Source organism: Microchirus variegatus, assembly GCF_963457635.1.
Source record: "Microchirus variegatus genome assembly, chromosome: 1".
In the NCBI taxonomy this organism is placed as follows: domain Eukaryota; kingdom Metazoa; phylum Chordata; class Actinopteri; order Pleuronectiformes; family Soleidae; genus Microchirus; species Microchirus variegatus.
The window spans coordinates 34,017,035-34,039,406 of record NC_139802.1 but is presented as its reverse complement, the minus strand read 5'-3'; the positions used below and the strand labels follow the sequence as shown (position 1 = coordinate 34,039,406).

The 22,372-nt window shown below is 40.8% G+C and overlaps 1 protein-coding gene across 2 annotated transcripts in view; it reads right to left on the bottom strand.

The window, feature by feature from the left end:
• sema4d (sema domain, immunoglobulin domain (Ig), transmembrane domain (TM) and short cytoplasmic domain, (semaphorin) 4D) overlaps nucleotides 1–21,729 on the bottom strand; it is a 37,389-nt gene extending 15,660 nt beyond the window's left edge. The window contains exons 1-4 of one of the 2 annotated variants that reach the window (XM_083909078.1): nucleotides 21,641–21,729; nucleotides 13,619–13,677; nucleotides 683–849; nucleotides 444–577 (exon numbers count right to left, since the gene is read on the bottom strand). In XM_083909078.1, the coding sequence (XP_083765204.1) occupies nucleotides 444–540 (97 nt within the window). In that variant the 5' untranslated portion in view covers nucleotides 541–577; nucleotides 683–849; nucleotides 13,619–13,677; nucleotides 21,641–21,729. The remainder of the gene's footprint in view (nucleotides 1–443; nucleotides 578–682; nucleotides 850–13,618; nucleotides 13,678–21,640) is intronic. The other variant, XM_083909077.1, reaches the window with a different exon arrangement.
• Nucleotides 21,730–22,372: the final 643 nt, after the last annotated feature.

Genomic DNA, 22,372 nt, shown 5'->3' with positions numbered 1-22,372 from the left:
CTATCTATCTATCTATCTATCTATCAGCTGTTCATTTTTATGCAAACCTTTATTTTATCAGGATAATCCCATAGAGACAAATCTCTTTTCTCAGGGCGTCCTGGCCAAGAGGCAACATCAGCACACACACTCACACATCAACAAAGAGAACTCATCCAAATAAAACAAGATGATAACAGAAACCTAAAAGCAGAGACGGGACCAATCATTTAGATTCTAAATGCTTCAGAATTCATTGAAAAATGACCCAAAGTACCCAGTGTTTGAGGGTGTCTAAAAGGAGCACAATACTGCAATGCCTTTTTTCCACATTCTGTTTATACACTAGGGACAGAGAGTGTGTAAAAGGTCCAGAGAGCAAGCATCACAGACAAGTCACTACAGTCTCAATATCTCTCTTTTTTCATTTCCAGAACATCGTGTACATGGTTGCACCAGCTCACCTTGGTGTCTCCAGGAGGTCCGAGGCACAGCATGAGGTCCGTGGGTGGAGACCTCGAGGAGCAGACCCAGGAACACTCCGAGCACGCCGAACCCCATGTTCGACTCTGTTGTCTTTGGAACCGTGAAGTTTCCTCTGCAAACACACACACACACACACACACACAGAGACATGAAGCTACACATGTGGTGCACTCATCAAGCAGTTTCCAGAGATGAAGAAATGACTCGAGATCCTCACAGGCTGATAATGTGCAGCACAGATGCTAAAAGCGGCCGGGCAATAGATCCACTTCCCTCACACTGAGAGCTGACAGACCTGACTCATCCTCTTTTGTATCGCTCAGGGTCAGTGGAGCACGTCACGCACATCATCAGAGATGATCTTTTAGACCAAAACCACTTCCTCTGACAATCAGGTAACCTGTTTAATTTTGTTTTTTCACACGTGAAATAGAGAAGAAAAAACACTGTTACTGAAACTGAGCGGGGCGATAATTAGATTAGCAATCAAAAGGCCTTTTTAAAAAAAGTGTTTAAAGGTCCCATATTATACCCTATTTCTCCAAGTTAACATAGTTCCCTGGTGTCCTAATGAACATGGCTGTGACATGTTTTGTTCAAAATACCACAAGGATAAAGCACCACAAAACAGTCCTGTTCAGAACGCTCGGTTTAGCAGTATCTCTTTAGGTCCACCTTAAAAAAAAAGTAGGGACAGGAAATGACATCAGCCACAGAGGCTAGCAGTTAGCATTTGGAAAAGTCATCATTTGCAGGCTCTAGCAGCCACATTGTCGTCATATATAACATGTATCCACTGGACAGATAAATCCTCTGAGGCTGGAAGTTTGTGTAGGACTCTGTGCTGCACTGTGGAGCCAAGAATAGAAGTTTTCGCGGACTTCCGGTTTTCGGATACCGTTGCCCTCGCCAGTGTTTTACGGACAGAGCTGAGCTCAGCGAGACAACAATTCGAGGAATTTAGCGCATTGTAAGTCAACATTGTGGTTTTTATTTCCTGTACTGAGGACTGAGGATGACCACAAAAACATGACCGAGTCATCTTTTTTCACACTTTGGCAACTGATAAGGCCTCCAGAGTCCCAAATATAAGGATTTAAATGATTTAAAAAAAGTTGATTTTGCATAATATGGGACCTTTAAAGCAGGAAAAGCACATGTACGGTTGATAACCTTAACGACGGTAAACCAGGAAACAGCATGCAAATCAGCCGTTGTTAATCTGATTATCTACACCCGTGTCTGTTGTGACCCGGTCAACATATCTGATATGAATGAAGCAGTCAGTCATTTTATGGTTCAAGCGTCATCATATCTGGATCTAATGCATGACGGCATTTTATGAAACGAGTCAACACACGTACAGTTTCATTCGCTGTGGTGACATTTCTCTGTTCGTTTTTTTGTGTGTCATTTTCAAGGAAACTGAGCCGCGCTGAGTGAAAGCCCATCTCTGCGAGGAACCCACGCTTCTCACATCCGTTCTCCTTTGTGTTCATGAATCAACTTGATACGCCACAAAAAAGGGAAGTATGATCTCAATAAGACATTGGCAGTTTGCATACTTTAAATGGTATTTTATACATGTACACAGAACATGAAATGTGGGGGGGGGGGGCGTGCCTCCATTTAATCTTTGTGAACAGAAATGACTATAATTTTTTTTGTACGCTGCAAAATGCAATTCTGGGAGATTCAAAACAGGGGTTCACAATCTTATGGTTGACGTTATGATTGATGCGGAATTCCAGCTGAGAAGCCAGAAAAACTAGAAAAGCACTCGGGGAGCGCAGACCCCCGCCAAAGCAACTCAGCCCCCCCCCCCACAAAATGGCGATAAAAATAGTGATCTACACGTCTACAGATCACTCCCTAAATTGTATCACTTGTTCCTATTCCCATTGCGGACATTTCCTGAATATTTCATCCAAATCCGTGACTTTTCAAGTTACGTTGCTAACACAGACAAACAAAACATATACCTCCTTGGCGTGAGGTCAACAAAGGAACAAAAAATCTCACACATTCGTCTCTATCGAAACACACGCGTGCAGCTGGCATCAGTGTCTGACGTGCACATTGACTCTGTTTGCAGTTAACACTGAACTTTAAACACCTCAGGCCAGGGATCACCAACCTTTTTGAGACAGAGAGCTACCTTAAGGGTAAAAAATAATATGGAGGGCTACCATATAATATTTTTTTGTTTGTTTACCATTTAAATGATTAATATTATGCATTCAACTGCATACACATTCATTCCAGTGCTTACTCCTAACGATTACCAGTTTTTATAAACAATATCAAAGATATTTTACTGAGCGATCATACGGATACATGCAAGTGAGGTGAAGTGAAGTGAGCCCGCGGGCACCGTATTGGGTGCCCGCGGGCACCACGTTGGTGACCCCTGCCTCAGGCTTAAGAAGAAAATCCCCCTTTTATTATATAAAACACATTCTATCTGCTATTGTAGGGGGCTATTGTTAAGAAACAGGTGTATCCGTTTGCCTCTGCCGGTGATGACGGCCATGACGCTGACAATGATGACGATGTTGACGACAGCATTCCGGGTAGGGCCAGTATCTGCTCATATCAGGTGTGTGTTGTTTTCCATTTGCCAATTTGCAGAGAGCATCATGGTTTCTCTTTGCTTTTAACAGCTCTCTCTCTCTCCCTCTTCCTTGTGCATTCACCTCAGAGTCAGGATGTGCCTGATAAGGACTCCATTAAGGTTCCCTGAGCTCTGTGTTTACGCGAGTGTTGACATTATCCAGACCGACCGCAGGACACCGCGTCACGTTCAATAAAACCTTAATATGTCCAATCCGAAGCCTGGCACGTCACCGCAGATAATCAAGACTGGTACAATCTAATTAAATGATAGTATAATGAATAGTAAATCATTAACTGTTTAAGACACAAAGGTCTCACGTTGAAAATCTAGGGCAAGTGCTCATATATAGAGAATCTGGTTATTATCACAAATGACACTTTGGCATTTTGCTGACCCCCCCCCCCCCCTTTTTTTAAAGATAAAATAGAACAATCCACGTTTAAGTCGGCAGTTTGAGGTCAACAGAAAAGCTGGGGCGAGAGCACGAGCTTTGCAGCTTATGTTAAATATTAAAATAAATCTCTAAATCTGTCCCACTTTTAAAAAACATGCAGCGTTCGCCAAACTCCCTCTGCACTCACTGCACACGCTAAATAATAATCTTGAGGTGGGTTTTTTCTTTTTTAATGACTAACTAAAATTTTTCTGACGTGGACAAAGACCGATTACCTTCCTCGGCTAAATATTATATACACGCCGACTGAGAAAAGTAAGCTAATTTAATTACAAGGCTTCCTTTCCTCTTGATCCGCTCATGCGCCAGAGAAGTGTTTGGAGGATTCCAGCACAAGTTTGGCCTTGTATGCTGACATCGCTCTCATTTAATACCAGTGAATTTGGCTGCTTGTAACACTAAAAAACATAAATGGAGGCCAACGGAGTAGCAACAAGCAGAAGGAAGGAAGGGAGGAAGGAAGGCGTGTCTGACTGGTCAGTGGATTGGCTTCACTTTCCTGAGGAGAGTAAAACGATCCGGCACAGAACAGGTAATTCTGGTTTTTGAAGACGCTCAGGTACCCGCAGCACACCTCCACAAAATGGGTGGGCCGGGCACAAGGAGGAAGGGATTAAAGGTTATCGGATGTCTTGTAAGATGAGATTCTAGATGAGAAAGTTCACGCACACGGGAACCAGGGGCCTGTCTCACCATGTTTGACTAACATGGATTTATTTAGCATTTAAGCAACAGCAGGCACTTATAATCACACACAATGACCTAAAATACTTTGTAATAAAAGCCTAATTAAATGCTGTTGATGTTTTATTCTGTAATTTGTTATCATTTTAGACTCTTTTTTTTTTTCACTAAAATTACAGAGCGAATGATAAGGTCAGAATAAATCGATCATTTTGAGCCGGGTTGTGGTGACCTCGTACACATCAATCAGTTTCCCTGCAGAGGGAGCGATGTATCATGATGCCACAGCATGTATAGACAATTTAACAAGAACAACCGCAGCCAAAGTAAAGGGGGAAGGACAATAATTGATTATTGATTTGTTTGTAAATGAGAACAAATGGCCCCAGAGAGTTGACCCTCGAAATAAGAAGACCGCGTTGAGTTTTTAAATTTCAAGCAATTGAATCAGGCAAAGATGGAATTCCACCCCGGCTTCAGCATTAACCATGGACTCCGCTCTGCTATAGAGGGGTCAAATACACAAGGACCTATTGTTTAGTGGAAGATGAGGGCAACCACCACTCCACTGCACTCCACTCCTCCCCCATCACATCCACATCATCACTGCAGAGCAGTCAACAATGAACCGAAAAAAAAGAGGGAGAGCGGAGGAGAACTTCTTCTCCCTCTCATCCGCTTCTTTTACAGTCGCGCTAATCTAAATGCCAGGGCAGCTTAGCCGTGAGGCAGGCACGTTCAGAGCCAAACCAGTGTTTCCAAAGATCACACAAGCCCATGAGCTGTGGATGTGGAAGCTCCCTGTGAAGACAGAATTAACTGTGATTGTGAAACTAAATGCCAGGAGAAAAAAAATACAACAAGGCAAAATTTATCTTTATTTCCTAGTAGCACGCTGCATAAATAACACCCTCAAACGAGACTCGTCCCTCTGTGTGTTCACTCCTGACGCCCTCTATCAATCTCGACACTATGTTCCCCATTTAGAAAGCAGCTTAAAAAAAGCTTCAAGACCCTTTGAGAGTTGGCGTTACAGTCGCAAGAAAGAGTACGCTGGCATCTACCCTTTGCTGCCGAGAGATTTAGAGGAGTAACCGTACTGGGCCTGGGATATTTAAGACGGTTACCATGCTGGCAGGACTCTTTGAGCCTTTTGTGTTCCCCTCTCAGCTCCTTTGGCCGCGCAGGAAGGTTGACACCTGCTTGGGGCCTTGGGGTTCCCAGCACTGCGCTGTTAACTGGGCACAGATATTGGCAGATTGCCCACTGAAGACAGAGGACAGTGAGGGGGGAACTGGACCTCTGCCTATCTGTGTGCACCAACACTTTGACTGTTTTAATCAAGGAAAAATCTATTTTAGCCGCAGAGTCTGCAGAGTCTGCACAGCAGCACAAACGAATCATCGACAGAGCGTCGACATTTTACTGATAAGTTGAGCTGATGATCAGGATAAATCACTGCAACTGTATACCTGTTGATCAGTTTTAGGCCAGTGCTGTTAGCAATGATAATCCAATCCCCTTTATTTGTATAGCACATTTTCAAAACAACAAAGTTACCAAAGTGAGATACAATACAGATACAAAATGGTTAAATAAAGTTAAAAGTTAAAAGCATATTAAAGGCAAAAATTCCTTAAATTATTCCTTAAAATAGTCTCTCTGGAAGTTTTGTTTTTAGAAATAATGTAGAAAACCAATTTCTTACTCAAGGTACAACCCTAATTCCAACTGTACTAGAGCTGCAACTAACGGTTATTTTCGTAATGGATTAATCGGTCGATTGTTTTCTAGATTAATCCTTTGGTCCATAAAGTGTCCGATACTTTGATCAGTGTTTGTCAAACCTGGAAATGACGATGTTCTCGAATGTCTTGTTTTTGTCCACAAACCAAAATGATTCATTTTTAATGATTTCTTTGTTATGTGGCGCAAAGAAACAAAGAAAACATTCACAGTTAAGAAGCGATTATCAAAATAGTTGACGATTAACTTAGTAATCGATTAATCGATGAATTGTTTCAGCTCTAAACTATAAGGACACAAAAAAAGAGATAGAGAGACAATGTTCTCTTAAGATACTGGACATCACAATTTGAAACAACAGATTGAATTGTTCTTTGTTCTGTTCAAGTCCATGTTCCCAGCATATATGCTCCATCTTGTTTTAAATGTATTACGATGATCTTAAGCTCGACTTTAAAAAAAATGCAAACTGAATACAGATTTCCTAAAAGACAGAATTCAGTCACAAAGCGCCACATCCTGTGAGCAGACAGTGTGGAGGAGGACACAGAGCGTGGTGGTGGTGGGGGAGGTCGATGTGATCGGACATTCACCACGTGCCAACATTTCCAACCCCCACGTGTCTTTGCCCTCTTTCCCCTGTCGTCGCTCATCATCAAGTATCAATACACAGCGAGGCTTCTTCTTCCTCTTGTCGCAGGGGACGCTAAGAGCCAGCTTTTTGAGCCGCTTGACTGTTTGTGAAATACCAAATGGGCCACGCACAAACACAACTGTGTAATGGGGAAATATTCACTAAGTAGATCATTTTGTGGAAAGAATGTCTCTTTTGGCAGCTCGGTGCTTTATTTCCACACAGCGCTGCACACGCTCTTTAGCTCCGTGTTGTTCTTCTGGGTGAAATTAACTTCTGCTGTTGTGGAGTCACTGTTTACACACTCAGTAAAGGTTTATAATCAGAGGAGCAGTTGTTACGTCTACCAAGAATGTTATGTTTTTGATCGGGTTTGTCCGTCCATTAATTTGTGAGCAGCATTACTGGGGAGAGATGATTAGATTTAGGTGGTGATGGATCCACGCTGTGAGAAACTGAGTGGACATGGTCAAGGTTTGTGCTCTCCAATAGCTTTCTTGAGATTTCTTTATGGAAGGCTGGTGATTTAGGCTCAGGAACCTCATTAGGACAAGCACCAGTATATATCCACCTTCTGCAATACCTTTTACACCAAGCGTATCGCTGACAACACATTTGCACAAGCACAATTTGCATTACTCTAATCACGCAACACTTTGTGCTATCGGGAAAAATTCAGACGGTTACTGAAAGCTGAGAAGTTGCTCGTCAAAGCCAACGTGCAGATATTACGGTAATTTCACTCACGCCGTTTCAGGAAGCTCCTGGACACCTGTACATAGTTCCCATTTTTAATTCACCCCACGGAGTGGGGAGCAAAGTATTGTTTTTGGTGGCGTTGTGTGTCTGTCTGGTTGTGCTTCCACACTTGCACTTGCCAATATGACCAACAGAGGACGCCAGAGGCTTGTTGCATGAATGGGGTGAAGTCTGCCATCTCTATTGCCTTGTTTTTGCACATTGAGAGAATGGTTAATGGTTAAAATAGTTTTATACTGTTCGCATTTCAAATTTAACATGCAAAATCTGTTTGTTTGTGTACAACTGCAGTGTTTTTTCTTCATTTTAAATTGTTAAAACAGTATTTTAACATGCAGTAAATTTTAAATAACTGGCAGACATTGGAAGTTATTCTGGAAAAATGGGCAAAAGCACCAAGTTACAGGACATTCTGGTCCTTTTATGGTTAAAATAAGCAACAAATATTTGAGGGTTAGGTGTTAAAGGGTTAACTATACTTAGTTATATGGCTGCTGATATAAGGACCATCTATAATGTACCCATGCCAGCCAAGGAAGTGGTGATGAAGCAGAACCAGCAGCTTACTATAATTCAACCTCTGTTCCCTTTAGTTTTCTGTAATAGTTGGTTGACCTAATTCAAAAGTGCCTCCGCTAACCTGCACACAGCATTATGCACATTTAGATGTGTGAAAATCAGGTCAATGAATACGCTTGTTGTCAGCAGGTGCCCACAAAAAGATAAGCATCACATCAGCAGCGTGGTTGTTTTGCGTCGGCAGAAAAAACAGCTTCAGTGTTTGCAGGACTCCGAGTACTTCAGTGCTTGCTCTCACATTCTCCCAGGGTATTATGAGTTATTTGGAGCCGGGCCTGTATGAGAAAGTGAGAGCGAGGAGGCTTCGCTGGAAACAAAATACCGAGACCCAACGAAAACAACACACTGATGGGCGCAGATGTCTCCTCCAATGTCATTTACAGATTAATGGAGTTTGGCTATAGATGGAAAAGGACCTAAAACTGAAGGAGAACACTTTTAAAGGGCTAATGGAGTCACAAACTTTAGTTGTTTTAACTGCTTATAATGTCACTAAGCTGAAATTTGATGAGCAGTTGTACTTTTATCTATTTACCTCTTACATTTACAGTATGGTATGATGATCATGGTGTTGTAAATTGTGCTGCTGCTGCTCGTCTTGGCCAGGGCTCTCTTGTAAAAAAGCTTATTCGTCTCAGTGAGACTTGTCCTGGTTGAATAAAGGTTATAATAAAAGATGTAACTGAGACTCCGGCCTGCTCACACGTGTGTACATGATAATGTCAACTGTGGACATTAAATCCCTGTTATAGGATAAGGCAGTTGACCAGGGGCTCATCTCGAAATACTACCAGCTACATCCGACTTCTGGGTTGTGTTGTCCTGTAGGGTGATGAACCGGTTTTGACATTAAGAAATAATTTTTTTTACACTTTATTGTCACAAATATCATTATCGCAATATCCCATTGTGATAGAGCAATAAAGTTTTGAGCTCATATCACCCACCCTGACCCTGACTGATTTCTTTCCCCAAAGAAGTTGGACTTTTCGTCATACGACCGACCCCCTCCCGAGTTTGAGACCCCTGCTCTAAATTGCCAAAAGAAAAATATTAACAGATCTGGCATGGAATAAACATTCGATCGATATTTTAAAAATGTCTAACATGACTATAAAAAGATTAGATTCCAATGCATATCGTTATTTAATTATTATCCAGCCCTGACATGAGGAGTGGGATTCTAGAGCCTCTTCTTCTCTGTACCTCCACTCACCATAAATCATTTATTTAAGTTTCAAACATCATCTTTAGCCTGTATATACAGCAGACTTTCCCCACTAAGCTTCCCAAAGTGCCTGTATGTCTTCACTGTGAAAATCAGCTGCTTCCCTTTTACTTTAAAAACTGTCTCCATAAATGAATACTACAGATAAATCCACAGCGTTGGTCCAAACCATCCACAATTCACAGGAGATTCGTAAAGTGCAAAGCCACCGTGTCAAAGCCACATAGTCATCTGAAACCCGGCGAACAGCTGTATGAACCCCCACCACCTCCACCTCCACTGCACAGCTGACTACTGGTCAGGTGGTAAAAAAGAAAATCTATAAATTGCAACACATGATGCAGCAGTCGTCATCGTGGTATTCACGCGGAGCTCGCGGAATGAAAGACGAGAGGGAGAATTCAACTTTCAAAAATAGTGATCAAAGATTAACATTATGACCTAAAATGATATCCCATATTTTGGGCTGGATGACAACAAAGAGCACATGTCGCTCATTTCCGACGCATAACCGGCTGAAAACGGAATCTATAGTATTTCTGGTTGTGTTGAGAAGAAGTAGGCGGAGTTACAATGTAGGTAAAGCGTCAATAACCAGCAAAATGTCCAAGAAAAGAGCGAGTGTGAAGGCAACACTATACACAGGAGGTAAAATGGAAACTCTCCTATATAATTACTAGTTGTAGGGCTCCTGCTGAACTAGCATGTCGACCTACAGTGGCCACAGCAAAGGCAAATGAGGGGTCAGGTCTAGTAAAGGGTATATTTAGTCTGTTGATGGCAAGCTTTTTTAAAAACAACACACCCTTTCCCTGAGTCACATGGCGCTGCAAGATTTGAGAAACTTCCCTATAAACATACAGGCGAGCGAAGCACGCTAACTACAGGAACAAGGGCTTCTGCTGTGTGGTGTTCCCCATCTAAAGTACCCAATATGCCTCTGTAGTCTAACATGAAAACATAATCACCATGCACGCTTTTCTTTTAATTAAAAGGAGGGGGAAATAAAAAAAACATGTCGAGGAGAGTTTTACAATGGACATCTGCAGAGGCAAAAAAAAAAAAAGGTTGTGGAATTCAGATTTGGGGACCATGAGAAATGAAGCCGGATGTGAAAATTTCATTTAAAGCCATTCAGTTTTCAGATGACAGAGTAAGCGGTTTATGGAGCCGTTCATGGGATTTCTCAGTCACTGCGTTTACATGCATGTTAAGACGACAGTAATTCAGTTTTCTTCATGTAAACATGTTAGTCTAGTTAGTCTAGTCTAAAATCGAGCTAATCTTAGTCGGATTAACATACCTGGATAATGCAATGCATAGTCTGATTACTCGTGCATGTATACGCTTAGTCCGACTGGAGTCAGACTTGGCGTTCTGCGCATGCGAAACTACCTTATGGAGAGATATAGCGCCACGTACGGAGGCGTTTTTTTCCAATTGCCTGTCTTAGTCGGACTACAGCCTTAGCTCTATTAAACTGTGGAGTGTTGGAGTCAAGACCACAATAACAAGACCACTGCTCGCTCCGTCTCGCTCTATGAATACATAAAAAATTGGTCAAGCTCTATTTATCAATAGCAAATGACCTAAAGCTTCAAATTAAATGTAATTTTCTTAATATATATATTTTTTATTTTTTTATTTTTAAATCACCATAAATAAAATAAGGAGCCAGTACAGAGAAGGATAAGACAAAAACAACATTCATGACACTGATATTATGCTTTGTCAGCGTTAAGATTCCGATATTTTTAAGTTAACTAATGGTAGAAAGACTCATTTACTTGAATTGAGGATTTTGTCCCTGTAGGAAATACAGTTAGGCCAGAGCCTGGTGATAAGGTACATATCTCAATATTGGGGTGGCAATAAGACATCAACATCAGTCTGACTGCAGGTGGAACTCGGCTCTTTTTGTTCATTCTAAATATTGTTCATTCTAAATATTGTTCATTCTAAATATTGTTCATTCTCTCAGTTTTATCAACTGGAAAAATTAAGAAAAGTAAAGCCCTAACTGTCAAAATATAAAAAAATATTACCAGTAACGCACAAATTGTAACATACGGGTCAGTTGCCGTCAAAATAAGCACTTCAGAGTGACAACCCAGAGAAAATACAATGTTTTCATTCACGTCAGGGTGAATATGGTCAAGTTAATAGTTGAAGGTCACACGGGAGCCACCACACAGAGAAAAGTTATAAACCTTTCACTTGATATAGTTTCCTTGAGGCTATACTGTGATGCCAGCCAGGCCTTGGGGCGTATATTGTGGGACTATATTTGGGAGGCTGCAAAATCCCAGCTGAAGGCCTTGTGGTGAGTGGTTATGACATTGGTGGTAGTTGTTTGAACAGCCATAGTTAAGGGGCCGGTGACTTTAGCCCAAATCACTTAGTTGCCTTTTTTTTTTACAAGCAGCAGATAAAGCAGAAAGTAACAAACAAGAACAGTATCCTTCAAATTGCAGGTTTACCACCAGTCAGAGGACACATGAAGGCACTGTAAAAACCATTGAATCCTGCTAAGTTTTCTCCTTTAATAGGAACTTCCTTTCTCCTGCCCCTTTTATCCCAGCGCAGTCTTCACCAGGCACTGATTTCATGGTGGTAATTTTGGCCAACAGAGACAAAAACCTCCTTTGGAGTGTTGTGAGAAAACTCACCACTCCCCATCACCCACAGGCTGCCACAACATAACAGTGTGTCCTCCTGAACTTGGCATACCAGCAGATAAGACGCAGATTCCCAGTCACACGCAGCACACGGACAGAAAAATAACACAAAGCCGAGACCTGAAACTTTAAAACACAATTACTCAGGTTTTCTATGATCTGTTCAGCAGGTTTGGGGCTAATCCAATAATTTGGGGAGTAATGGGTGAAAAAAATGCAAAGGGCAGCACTATTTAAAAACACTGTCTGCCAGGTTTTCTCCTACTGAATAACTTCTTGGCCAGGTCTTTTCAAAGAGTTTTTCATTTCAATGAGAGAAATGTACCTGGTTAAAGGATAAATACATAGTTTTATTAGTAAATAAGTATCGTGTTAGCTGACTTTTATAATAAAAAGAGCATGGAAAAGTCTCAGTTTTAATGTATATATACACATATGTATGTACATGTATGTATGTATGTATGTACATATATATATATATATACATACATACATATACATACATATATATATATATATATGTATGTACATATATATATATATATATGCATGTACATATATATATACATACATACATACATATATATACATACATACATACATATATATATATATGTATGTATGTATATATATACATACATACATACATACATATATACATACATACATATACATATATATATACATACATACATATACATACATACATATATATATATATATATATACACATATACATGTACATATGTGTATGTGTGTATACACATATACATGTACATATGTATATACTATATACATATGCACACACATATGTGTGTGTATATACAGATGTATGCACATACATTATGCACATACATTTATGTATATATATATATATATATATATATGTATATATATATATATATATATATATGTATATATATATATATATATATATATATATATATACACACATACATATATACCCATATTGTACATATATATGAAGCAATTTATTCTTTTATATGTATATAATGTGTTATTTTTACAAGAGCGTTTCGGTCTATTTTCTCTAACAAGCTTAAAATGATGTGTACTTTGGCTTTGCAAATGGCCACTATAAAAGACCATTTACAGACAGCAACTTTTTTCACCTTTTCCCACTTTTGCTCTCCTTTTATGACTTTTATAAAGCTAATGAACAACATTGCTTTGACTAGAACGATACAAGTTTGACAGAGCTGCCGTGCCTAGTTACGGTTGCTAAGCTACGACCTGCGATGGCTGTTCACTGAGAGGGTTTAAAGAACGGTCAAAAGCAGAGCAAAGCTACTGGAGCAGGGTTTTCTATCAAAGAGGCCACTTAAAGCAGGCAGCTGCATGTGTGCATACACAATGTCTGTCACTAAAACATTATTATATATAATTAAGACAGCACAGGCTATCAGTTTGCTGCTTAACTTAAGCAGGAAAGGAAAACCAAAATCACATGGTGGAGGCAAATTACACAATGATTGGCAAAAAAAGGGAAAGGATCACTTCAAAAAAAAAGAAGCACCAAAGCCAAGAGGGAACCAGATCAGGTGGATTTGTCCAGGTGTGGTCATGCAAGAGGGAGCAAAAACAAAAGGGGGGAAAAAAAGGAGTGAAGCCCTGGAGTGGTTACAGGGAGAGTTGGAGCAGCATGCAGCGTTCGTGCTGAAGCATGCAGACCAGTGAGGAGCAGTGTCAGGCCACACCGTTTAAAAAAAATAAAAAATAAAAAAAAGGGAGGGAGAGGAGTAAAGTTTCTGACCTGTGGCTCCTTACAAGACGCGACGCTCTTCCACCGGAGAGAATTATAAAATCCTCAAGCTAGGGAGGGAAGACAGACAGATCAGACAAAACAGTTATGTCCCGTGTTGGTGGTACAGTATATGTGCTGCTCAACAGGATCGAGGAAGCAGTTTGTGTGCATGTGTGTGTGCTGAGTTTGCACGTGTGGTTTTTCGTCTAGACCACGGTAAAAACACAGATGATGATGATGATGAAATAACGTACATTGCACAATGAGACATCTGCAACATAAACATCGACAGTTATACACACATTACATGATTTCTGTCACAATAATGTGCCGACTGCTGACAGGAACAGTGACAGAAACCTCAGCTGGAAAATGCATGCGTTCTTCTTTTAGGTGCATGAATACAGTATTTTATAGAGCCTTTTTCACACTGTAATTAGCAGGTAAACCTGGGGGTTTTCCCCAACCCTGGTGAACCCACTAAAAAAAGAAAAAAGGGCGATTAACAGTGGGCTGGGCTGCCCTGTGGTGTTTTTTTTTACCTCGGCATGAAATACGACTTCACAAACACACGAGAAACAAAACAAGTGGGAGGAAGAACAGCGACAACACAATGTAGCTCAGCAACAATGTTACAGTCACAAGTATATTATTACACTAGTTTTGTGAAGTAAGATGGAGCTGTCCAAAGCTTTAAAAAGTAAGAGTTTGCCAAAATATGAAGTAGATGAGACGGAAAAGTGTTCACCTGGGACTCAAGCCTCTCTTGGACCTTGATTTTCCAGGTTGTGAATGATGATAGATTTAAAGATAGATTTAAAAGTAACGGTCAAAAAACCCTTCTCTCAGACACATCCACCTATCTACCATATCTACATATCCCTCTGTCCATCAACGCTGTCAGAGATATGAAAGGGTCCACGGTACCTTCATCTAATAAACTAGATGTTTTAATAACATCAAAGGTCCACAAGCACGTTCCCTTTCCTTTCAAGAATATTCAACTATTCCAACTGTTCACAAATGACACTGGAACAAGAAATTGTGCATTAATCATTAAAACAAAATTAACTCAATACTGGCTCTTAAAATGACGTTAGAGTTTCCAAACTGAGCATGGCCCCAAGCTGGAAAATAGTTAAATTTGAGAAGAAAAAAAAAAAAAACAGCTACAAATGAAGCAGATGAGCAAGGAAAGTGTTTGTCTGCAACCCCCACAGCTAAATACCTAACCCTAAAAACCAGGTCTTAATCCTCAAAAAGCCCATTAAAGTCGTGTGGACCAGCCAAAATGTCCACAGCCTATTTAACACACATTTTACTTAATGTTGTTCTAGTTGTTTTTGCTATATTGTCGTTTTTTTCCTCCATCTAAGGTAGTTTTCATCTTCTCACATCCTTTAATATCATTAAATATCAAATAAAAGTACAGGTTTAACCACAGAGCAAACCAAACCTCTGCCTAATTCACTGGACAAAACACGGCGTGTTCACCTGTGTTCACCTGGGTCTTGGGTTCCCACTAATGTGCTCTGCAGAGTCATTTGACCCAGGAGTGAGTGCCAATTAAAGACATTTCCATTCGCAGAGATAACCCATTTAAACTTGTTTTACAGCAGGGTTTCTCTGGGGGCCCAGTGAGAATGAGGTATAAGTCACGGTTAGTTTCATTTGACTGCTTCAAACCCTTCAAAACAAGGCTGAATATCTTCAGCCTCCACAAGTGCACACAATTTATTCCCACACTTTATACTTTGCCCTGACATGGACACATGATCAGTATTGTTTAAGAGAAACTCTAAATGTACCAAATGATCCCCAAACTCTAAAAATACCTTTTAATTAATCCGTTTTAAAATTAAATAAATACATAAATCCTCATGGACGCTGATGAAAATGCAACAAATAGAAGTCCCAGAACAATCGCGAGGACAAATCTTCCACACAAGTGAATTCAGGTCACCCAAATCAACCCATATATGCAGATTCATTAGTGTTTGCTTGACGGGTCAAGCTACTGTAATGCACCCCCCCCCCCCACACACACACACACTATTCTGTATAAAAGAATAATCAGATTATGTTAAGCAGAGATGATGCACAACAGACTACAAACATCACTCACAGATGATCACATTAAACTCCTTATCTGTATAAAAACCCTCTCTTTCCTCCGGTTTCACCATCACTATAGTAACCACTGCATCCTGTAACCACTTGGATGATGGGGAATATTTATCCACATTAAGATTGCTCATCACATCTCTGGCCTGAAGTGACTCATATTCTATATTTTTCCAACTCATATATGAGTTTCCAGGGCTGTGTAGACACAGAAATCCTATCATTAAATCCAATTTTTCAAGTCGGACTTTGCGTCAGTCCAGTATGTGGTCCATGAATGAATGAGAGCAGTCGCATCAGAATGAATGTATGATTTTGGTCAATGCGCTGAGGCAGAAAGTCAAAATTAAGGCTGAACGGTTTTGAATATATATCTAATCGCGATTATTTTGACAGGATTTGCGATATGATTTACTAATTTTCATTCGAAGAACATATTTAAAAGGATTAATGTCTGATGTTTGTGCAGATCTGTAAGAAACAAACATGTCCTTTTCAGTCTGAAGAGAAGTTGTGTGTAGATCAAGACAAAAACTAATCTAAAACACACATTTTGGCTTTAGCAAATATTGCGCCTGAAAATTTGAGTAGGCTGTATTGCGATTACGATCTAATTTTCGATTAATTGTTCAGCCATAGGCAAAAATGGAGGAAAATACCGTTCTCTAGAGGTTTATTTACCCACACATTTGCTGCCTGTTCTAATTTTTCCGATATAGATCAATATTCTGTTGATGATTTATGCAAAAAAAAATGACTTTGTGCACATAGTGCAGTCATGTTCAGACAGAATTGGATTCAAATCGCATTTGAACAATGTGATGATCAGTATTGTGAACATGCTGACCTTGAATAATAACCTGCTGTTTCATGATACCAGAGGCCGCAGACGAGTTTACCAGCTTATGTTTTTACTTCTTCATCCAGACTTCCCCATTCTGCAGTCACGTTTTCTGCCTGCGACACGTAAAATGCACAGAAGCGAGTCCCTGCGCCTCGTCGTTCCTCTGACAGCATCAATGGATCGTGGGAGAAGATGACAATTGCGCAAGATTGATGAGCTGGGGGTCAAAGTGTGCATCCCCCTCGACATCCTTAGGAAGCACTTTGACTCGGCTTCCCTCGGCTCCCACAAAACCCTCTGACAGCTGATACAGAATATTCACCGTGCACCCACGAATCCCAGTGACACCAGTGACACCACGCCTTCACATGTCTCAATTCATTATGTTGTGACTGGGTGTCAGGTCTGGGCGCTGCGAGCCCAAACCACACCCTTTGGTGACACAGCGGTCTGGAGAGGGGACAGAGAGGAAGTGGAAATGTCACGGGTCTAAGGATTTTTCTTTAATTGATGAGTGGACTTGAATGAGGACGAGGAAACGCCTTTTTGAAGACTCTTTAAGGCAGCACAAATTCATTAAATGGCCCTACTTCAGAAGCTCAGCCTATGGCAAACATATTGACAGGATGGACTATTGAGCTCTCACCACTGTGACATCAGATTTCCCAGTATCCCATGACCACGACGATCTGCATCTCCAAGACAACGGCGGCTCCGTTAAATTTGAATGTTCACAAGCAATTCCGTAAAGGGCCTACTTCAAAAATCTGCTGAGAAATTTACATGACAATCACAACTAGGGCACAGCAACTTAATCGATATTATGCTTATGCTTAAGGGCACAACTCAAAGTTGACCAAAACAATTTTTTCTCACAAACAATTTTTCCTCCGATTTGTGAAATGTTTCGATGTTTAACTTTGTTTTCTGTCCATTCAAAACCATAATTACAGCTTTAACTTTCACTCACAATTGATATGGACTGATCTGACACTTAACGACACAAACTTTCAGTGGATATTTCCCAAACCCTTTTGTTATTTAAGCGCATTGTAAAAGATAAGGTACTTTCTTCAGCATGAATCTTTCATAGTTTTGGTTTCGTCTTTATTTTCAGATGCAAACCATGATATGTGCTGTTCCCGGTTCAAACAAAGGCCAATTGTGTATGAAAATGGAACCTAAATATTCAAACTCTATTGTGTTTTCGTCAGTGCACAGCAGTGGCTGCTGCGGGTCTTTGAAACAGGGGGGAAGCTCATTTCAGGCCCAGTTATTTATACATAAATTCTGCCCTCCTTTATTTCATGACATTGTTAGAGGAATCAGAGCTTCCTTTGCTGTCTTAGAGTAATCGCTAACTAGAATCGCTGCATTTTGGACCTTTGTGTCCACCTCCATGTTCCAACCACGAAAGCATGTTACCTGAAATCCACAAGGGATTCTCTCGTGTGTCGCCATTGAATTCTGCTTACTAAACGTTTAAATATGTACACACTTCATAGCAGTGTAAGCACAGACATAAAGGGGACCACACACACACACGTCGGATGCCTTAGGGACCATGAGTTTAAGTGCAGTCACCAAATCATGGCAAACCATCTCGATGTTGGTGAGACATTTCCATCTGGAAATGGAACTGCAACTAAGTGACACTGGCGTCTGTGTCAAAAATCCATTCGAATCGCGACTGATACGGGAACCCAGACACGCAAAGATACACAGTAGACTGGGGAAAGGCCGTTCATTTCTATGACGGTGTGTGTCGAACACACACAAAGATTTGCACAGCAGCTATTCTTTTAGGACACTAACCTTAACCATAATCAGTCAATACCTAACCTTAACCTAACCACAGTCCAATTCTCAGGCCTCGTTATGACCAGGTTTTTCTCCACGAGGACTTACTGGTCCCGACAAGGTCAGAGTTTGTGCCAGAAAAGGCTCTCTAAAGAGGTAACAAATTACCACACACCCACAACCATATGCGCATCCATCCTGACTCTCCATGTAAACAATCCCAAGTCCCTGACAGGGCTGCCAGCGTGTGCACCACCACAGGTGGGGGAGGGAAGAAAAACGAGAGGGACGCAGGAGAACGAGTGAGAAAACAGGCTTTAGGATGAGGGAAGACATTCAAGCCTGTAAATACATACCGTGGTTGTAGGAAAGGAAACGGGAGGACAAAAGCGAAAAAACAAGCACGAGTGAGGAAGACGATTCTCCTTGTGGAAAACAAGAATGAAACCATTGCATAAAAGACATATGATAGTATGGTTGGAGGGCATAAGGGAACATCATATTTTTCCATCTTGGTTTCATTTGTGTTTTTCCATAAGAATAAAAGGCAGGGGTTTTAATGATTTGTTTTTTGGAAAATACCCTTATTCTGCATTATGAGGGGCCATTTTTGCAGGATATGGAAAATGCTCACTCTCTCGCTCTCTCTCTGGATTTGGAGCACTGTCCATCTGTCCTACTTTAACCTCTTCCCTGTTTCCACCAGAACAAAACCACTTCTGTGATGGCAAACACTTAATTCCAAAGCCACTGAAAATCTAAAGAACAATTTTTGACTTCAGCTGTTCACAAATCACACCGTAACAAGTAATCCTGCACCAACCACCCAAACCGACCACACCCCACATTGGCTCCTACAACTTCTAATGAAGAACTACACTTCCCAGCATGCTTCAGGGACTATTCCTTGTCTGATTCATCATTCCAGAGCATCATTAGATTGTTCTGAATAGAGAAGGGCGCATATATGTGTTATGTATTTGGACCATGGCCTGATTCTACTGGTTTAGAGGATTAAAATGAGCTGTCAATCACCCAAATTGACCAATATAAGCCAGAGCTATGGCTCTGCGTAACTGAACATGCTGTTACGTGTTATTACACTCCGCACAGGGAGCATCGATTAACAACGAGTTTTCTTACTTACAAAACAAGTTCTTTTTAGACCAATAGTGACATGTAAATAAAATTAAATGGGTTTTAATAATTTGGTACCTAAGAAATCTCAAAAGGCACAGATGGTGCCAAACTGTGCCAAACGAGACAACGCCTAGACATCTCTTTACTAAAACCTCTGTCATTTTACTCTAGCTCCTACTGCATATTTTAAAGGTGATATTTACTTTAAAATGCAATGTTTTTTTTAGGCGAGAGGGAAAAAATCCTTCATTTCTGCTGTGTTCCATGTGCATTTACTCTGACGCAGTGGCATCTACAGTGAAACTTAAACCTCTTTATTTTGATAACAAGATAATCCACATAGTAACTGCAGAGATGTACTCTATTTAGTTTGGGCATGTCATTTTCGAACAGGGACTCCAAAAACAGGTATATTGTGCATGTTGTTGGGCTCATGTGAAACTCATCAATGCCACTCACTCGTGTATGTGGGAATACTGTTCGGAATGCACGCAGAGGAATGTCTGCTGATATCCTGCTACGTATAATGTTTGCTCATGAGTTAGCTTCAGAGAAAACAAGCAGAGTGTGTGTCAGAGTAAAAACATAAGTAGCCTTCTTCTACTGCCTTTGTATGAATCTTAAGTAGTCCCACATCGAGGGAAGCTTTGTTCAGCATCACTGTCGGGGGGCCTAGTCCTCCAACTTTTCCCCTCACTTCCTTTTGGCGTAACATTTATCATTCTTCCCAGACAAACAATCATCCCACAACATGGACTAGCATCTAGCACACAATTAGACCCCCTTCGTACCTCCCTTTTACCCCCACTCTGGTTGCTTGGATACTTTTCACCCAATGGGACAGCTCATCAACAACATCACTTCACTCAGAAACTCCCGACCTTCACTACGCTTTCATTTGGTGCAGCATAGACTTATTAAAAAAAGAAATATTGCTGTGTCTCATTTTCAAAATAAAGTCTTTTTCATGCTCGCCTTTTATATTGCATCCAAAACACTTAAAAACTTCAGAGCCTGCATGTCTGGCACTGCAAAAAAAAACTGCAAAGCCTCTTTAAGTGGCAGAACCTTCTAATTTGCAAGAGAAATTCCCTTCAGGGCAAAAAATAGAATTATTCCGCCTCGACAAACCAACTCGAGACATCATATATTACGCTGACATTATATTGTGTTCTGGTGTTAGCCAAGGAAGATTCCCTGAACTCTGACTGACTCACTGGACCTCTACCCTCCTCCCCCGCCTCTCCCTCTCTTGCTCTGAACGGATCAACAGGTGCCTCAGTAATGCGTGGAGAGTGAATCACGGCAGCCCCACCAGAACTTTGACTGCACATACTGGAAATCTCCTGCATTCACTAAAACTGATCAGTCACATCAAAGTGTTCAGAAAACAACCTGTTTCTATGGTTTCTGTGTGGGCCAAACTTTTTTTTTTTTTTAATCTTCCTCTTTCATTTTCTGTAACTCAAGCACATAATAGGCCTTGGCCTTGTTTGGCCTTCGCCCCGTTCGCTCCTCTGCCTTTCAGCTGACCAGCCCGCACCACTTCTTCCACTCATTACGAACGCTGACAGCAGATTATTTTGCTTACTGAACCAAAATTCCCCGTCCCCTATAGATCAAATTCAACAAACACCGGACCAAGAGACAAAGACAAAGTTGACAATAGAGACAAAGTGAGAAAAGAGATAGAAAGCGTAGACAGAGAACTGAAATGGAGGGAGAAATCGCAGAAAAGAGCGAGAGAATTCAGAGAAGGAGCAAAGAAGTAAGTGATGCAAAGGCGCAAAAAAAAAACCTATAAATGAGTGTTTTGTCAGGGAAATAATGACCTAGTAACAACAGCAACATACCAGCACAGTGAACAAGAATGCAAATGAGCCCCGATGCAAATGTAATAGGTCTTCAGGGCCAAAACAGACTGTCTTTATACCAACCCCCCACCACAACACACTTTGCTCTGTACTATCAACCCCGACCCCTCCCCTCTCTGGCCTGGTTCTCCTCCAAGTCTGGATCACAACAACACTTTCGAGGGGACAATCTTGAGAGAGCAGAGTCAACATGATGTTCTTATTTGATATTGAAATAACACACACACACACACACACACACACACTTACTTGTCTGTCATGGCGTCAGCTAGCGAATATTGATACATGAAAACGTCTCGTCACTTTTCCTCACGCGGTTGAAAAATGGCTGAAGTAGAGGCACGGTGGTCTGCGAGGAGGAGAGAGAGAAAAATAACTTTATTAACAAACAAAATAAGTGGAGTATAATTATTTAATTTATAGTTAAAGGTACAGCAGAAATAAATAAAAGTTGGATTTTCAATTCATTAACCAATAAACTTACAACTCAACAAACTCCATCTCATTAACAGTTGTAGTCCGAATGTAGTCCGATGACCCATTGCTCACTTTTACAACTTCTAACTTTGCAGACACGCTTCACTTGCCCACTATTTAGTCCACTAGCGAGGGCCTTTCTGAGGGATACCGTTACCATAGTTACCGAGGCAGCCAACCGGCCAGCCAGCATAAATAGAGTCTTCTGAGAAATCCTCCGGCTCGCGGGGCAGACAATATAAATCCAATCACACGTGAAGAATGTGTCGTGTTATTAGAGGAGAAGTGACGGCAAACTTCAGTCAGTGATTCGATAAGCACTAATAAAAACCACCGTGAATAATCTCAATAATCAATTGCGGCAAACGACACACCCAAGCCACGGATGCATATTTATCAACCATTTTAATGAACAGGTGAGACAAGACGCATCATCTGTGTCCTGCTGCACCTTTAGCTTATATTACAGTAAAAGATCATCCATAGATTGTGCCCTTTTATGTG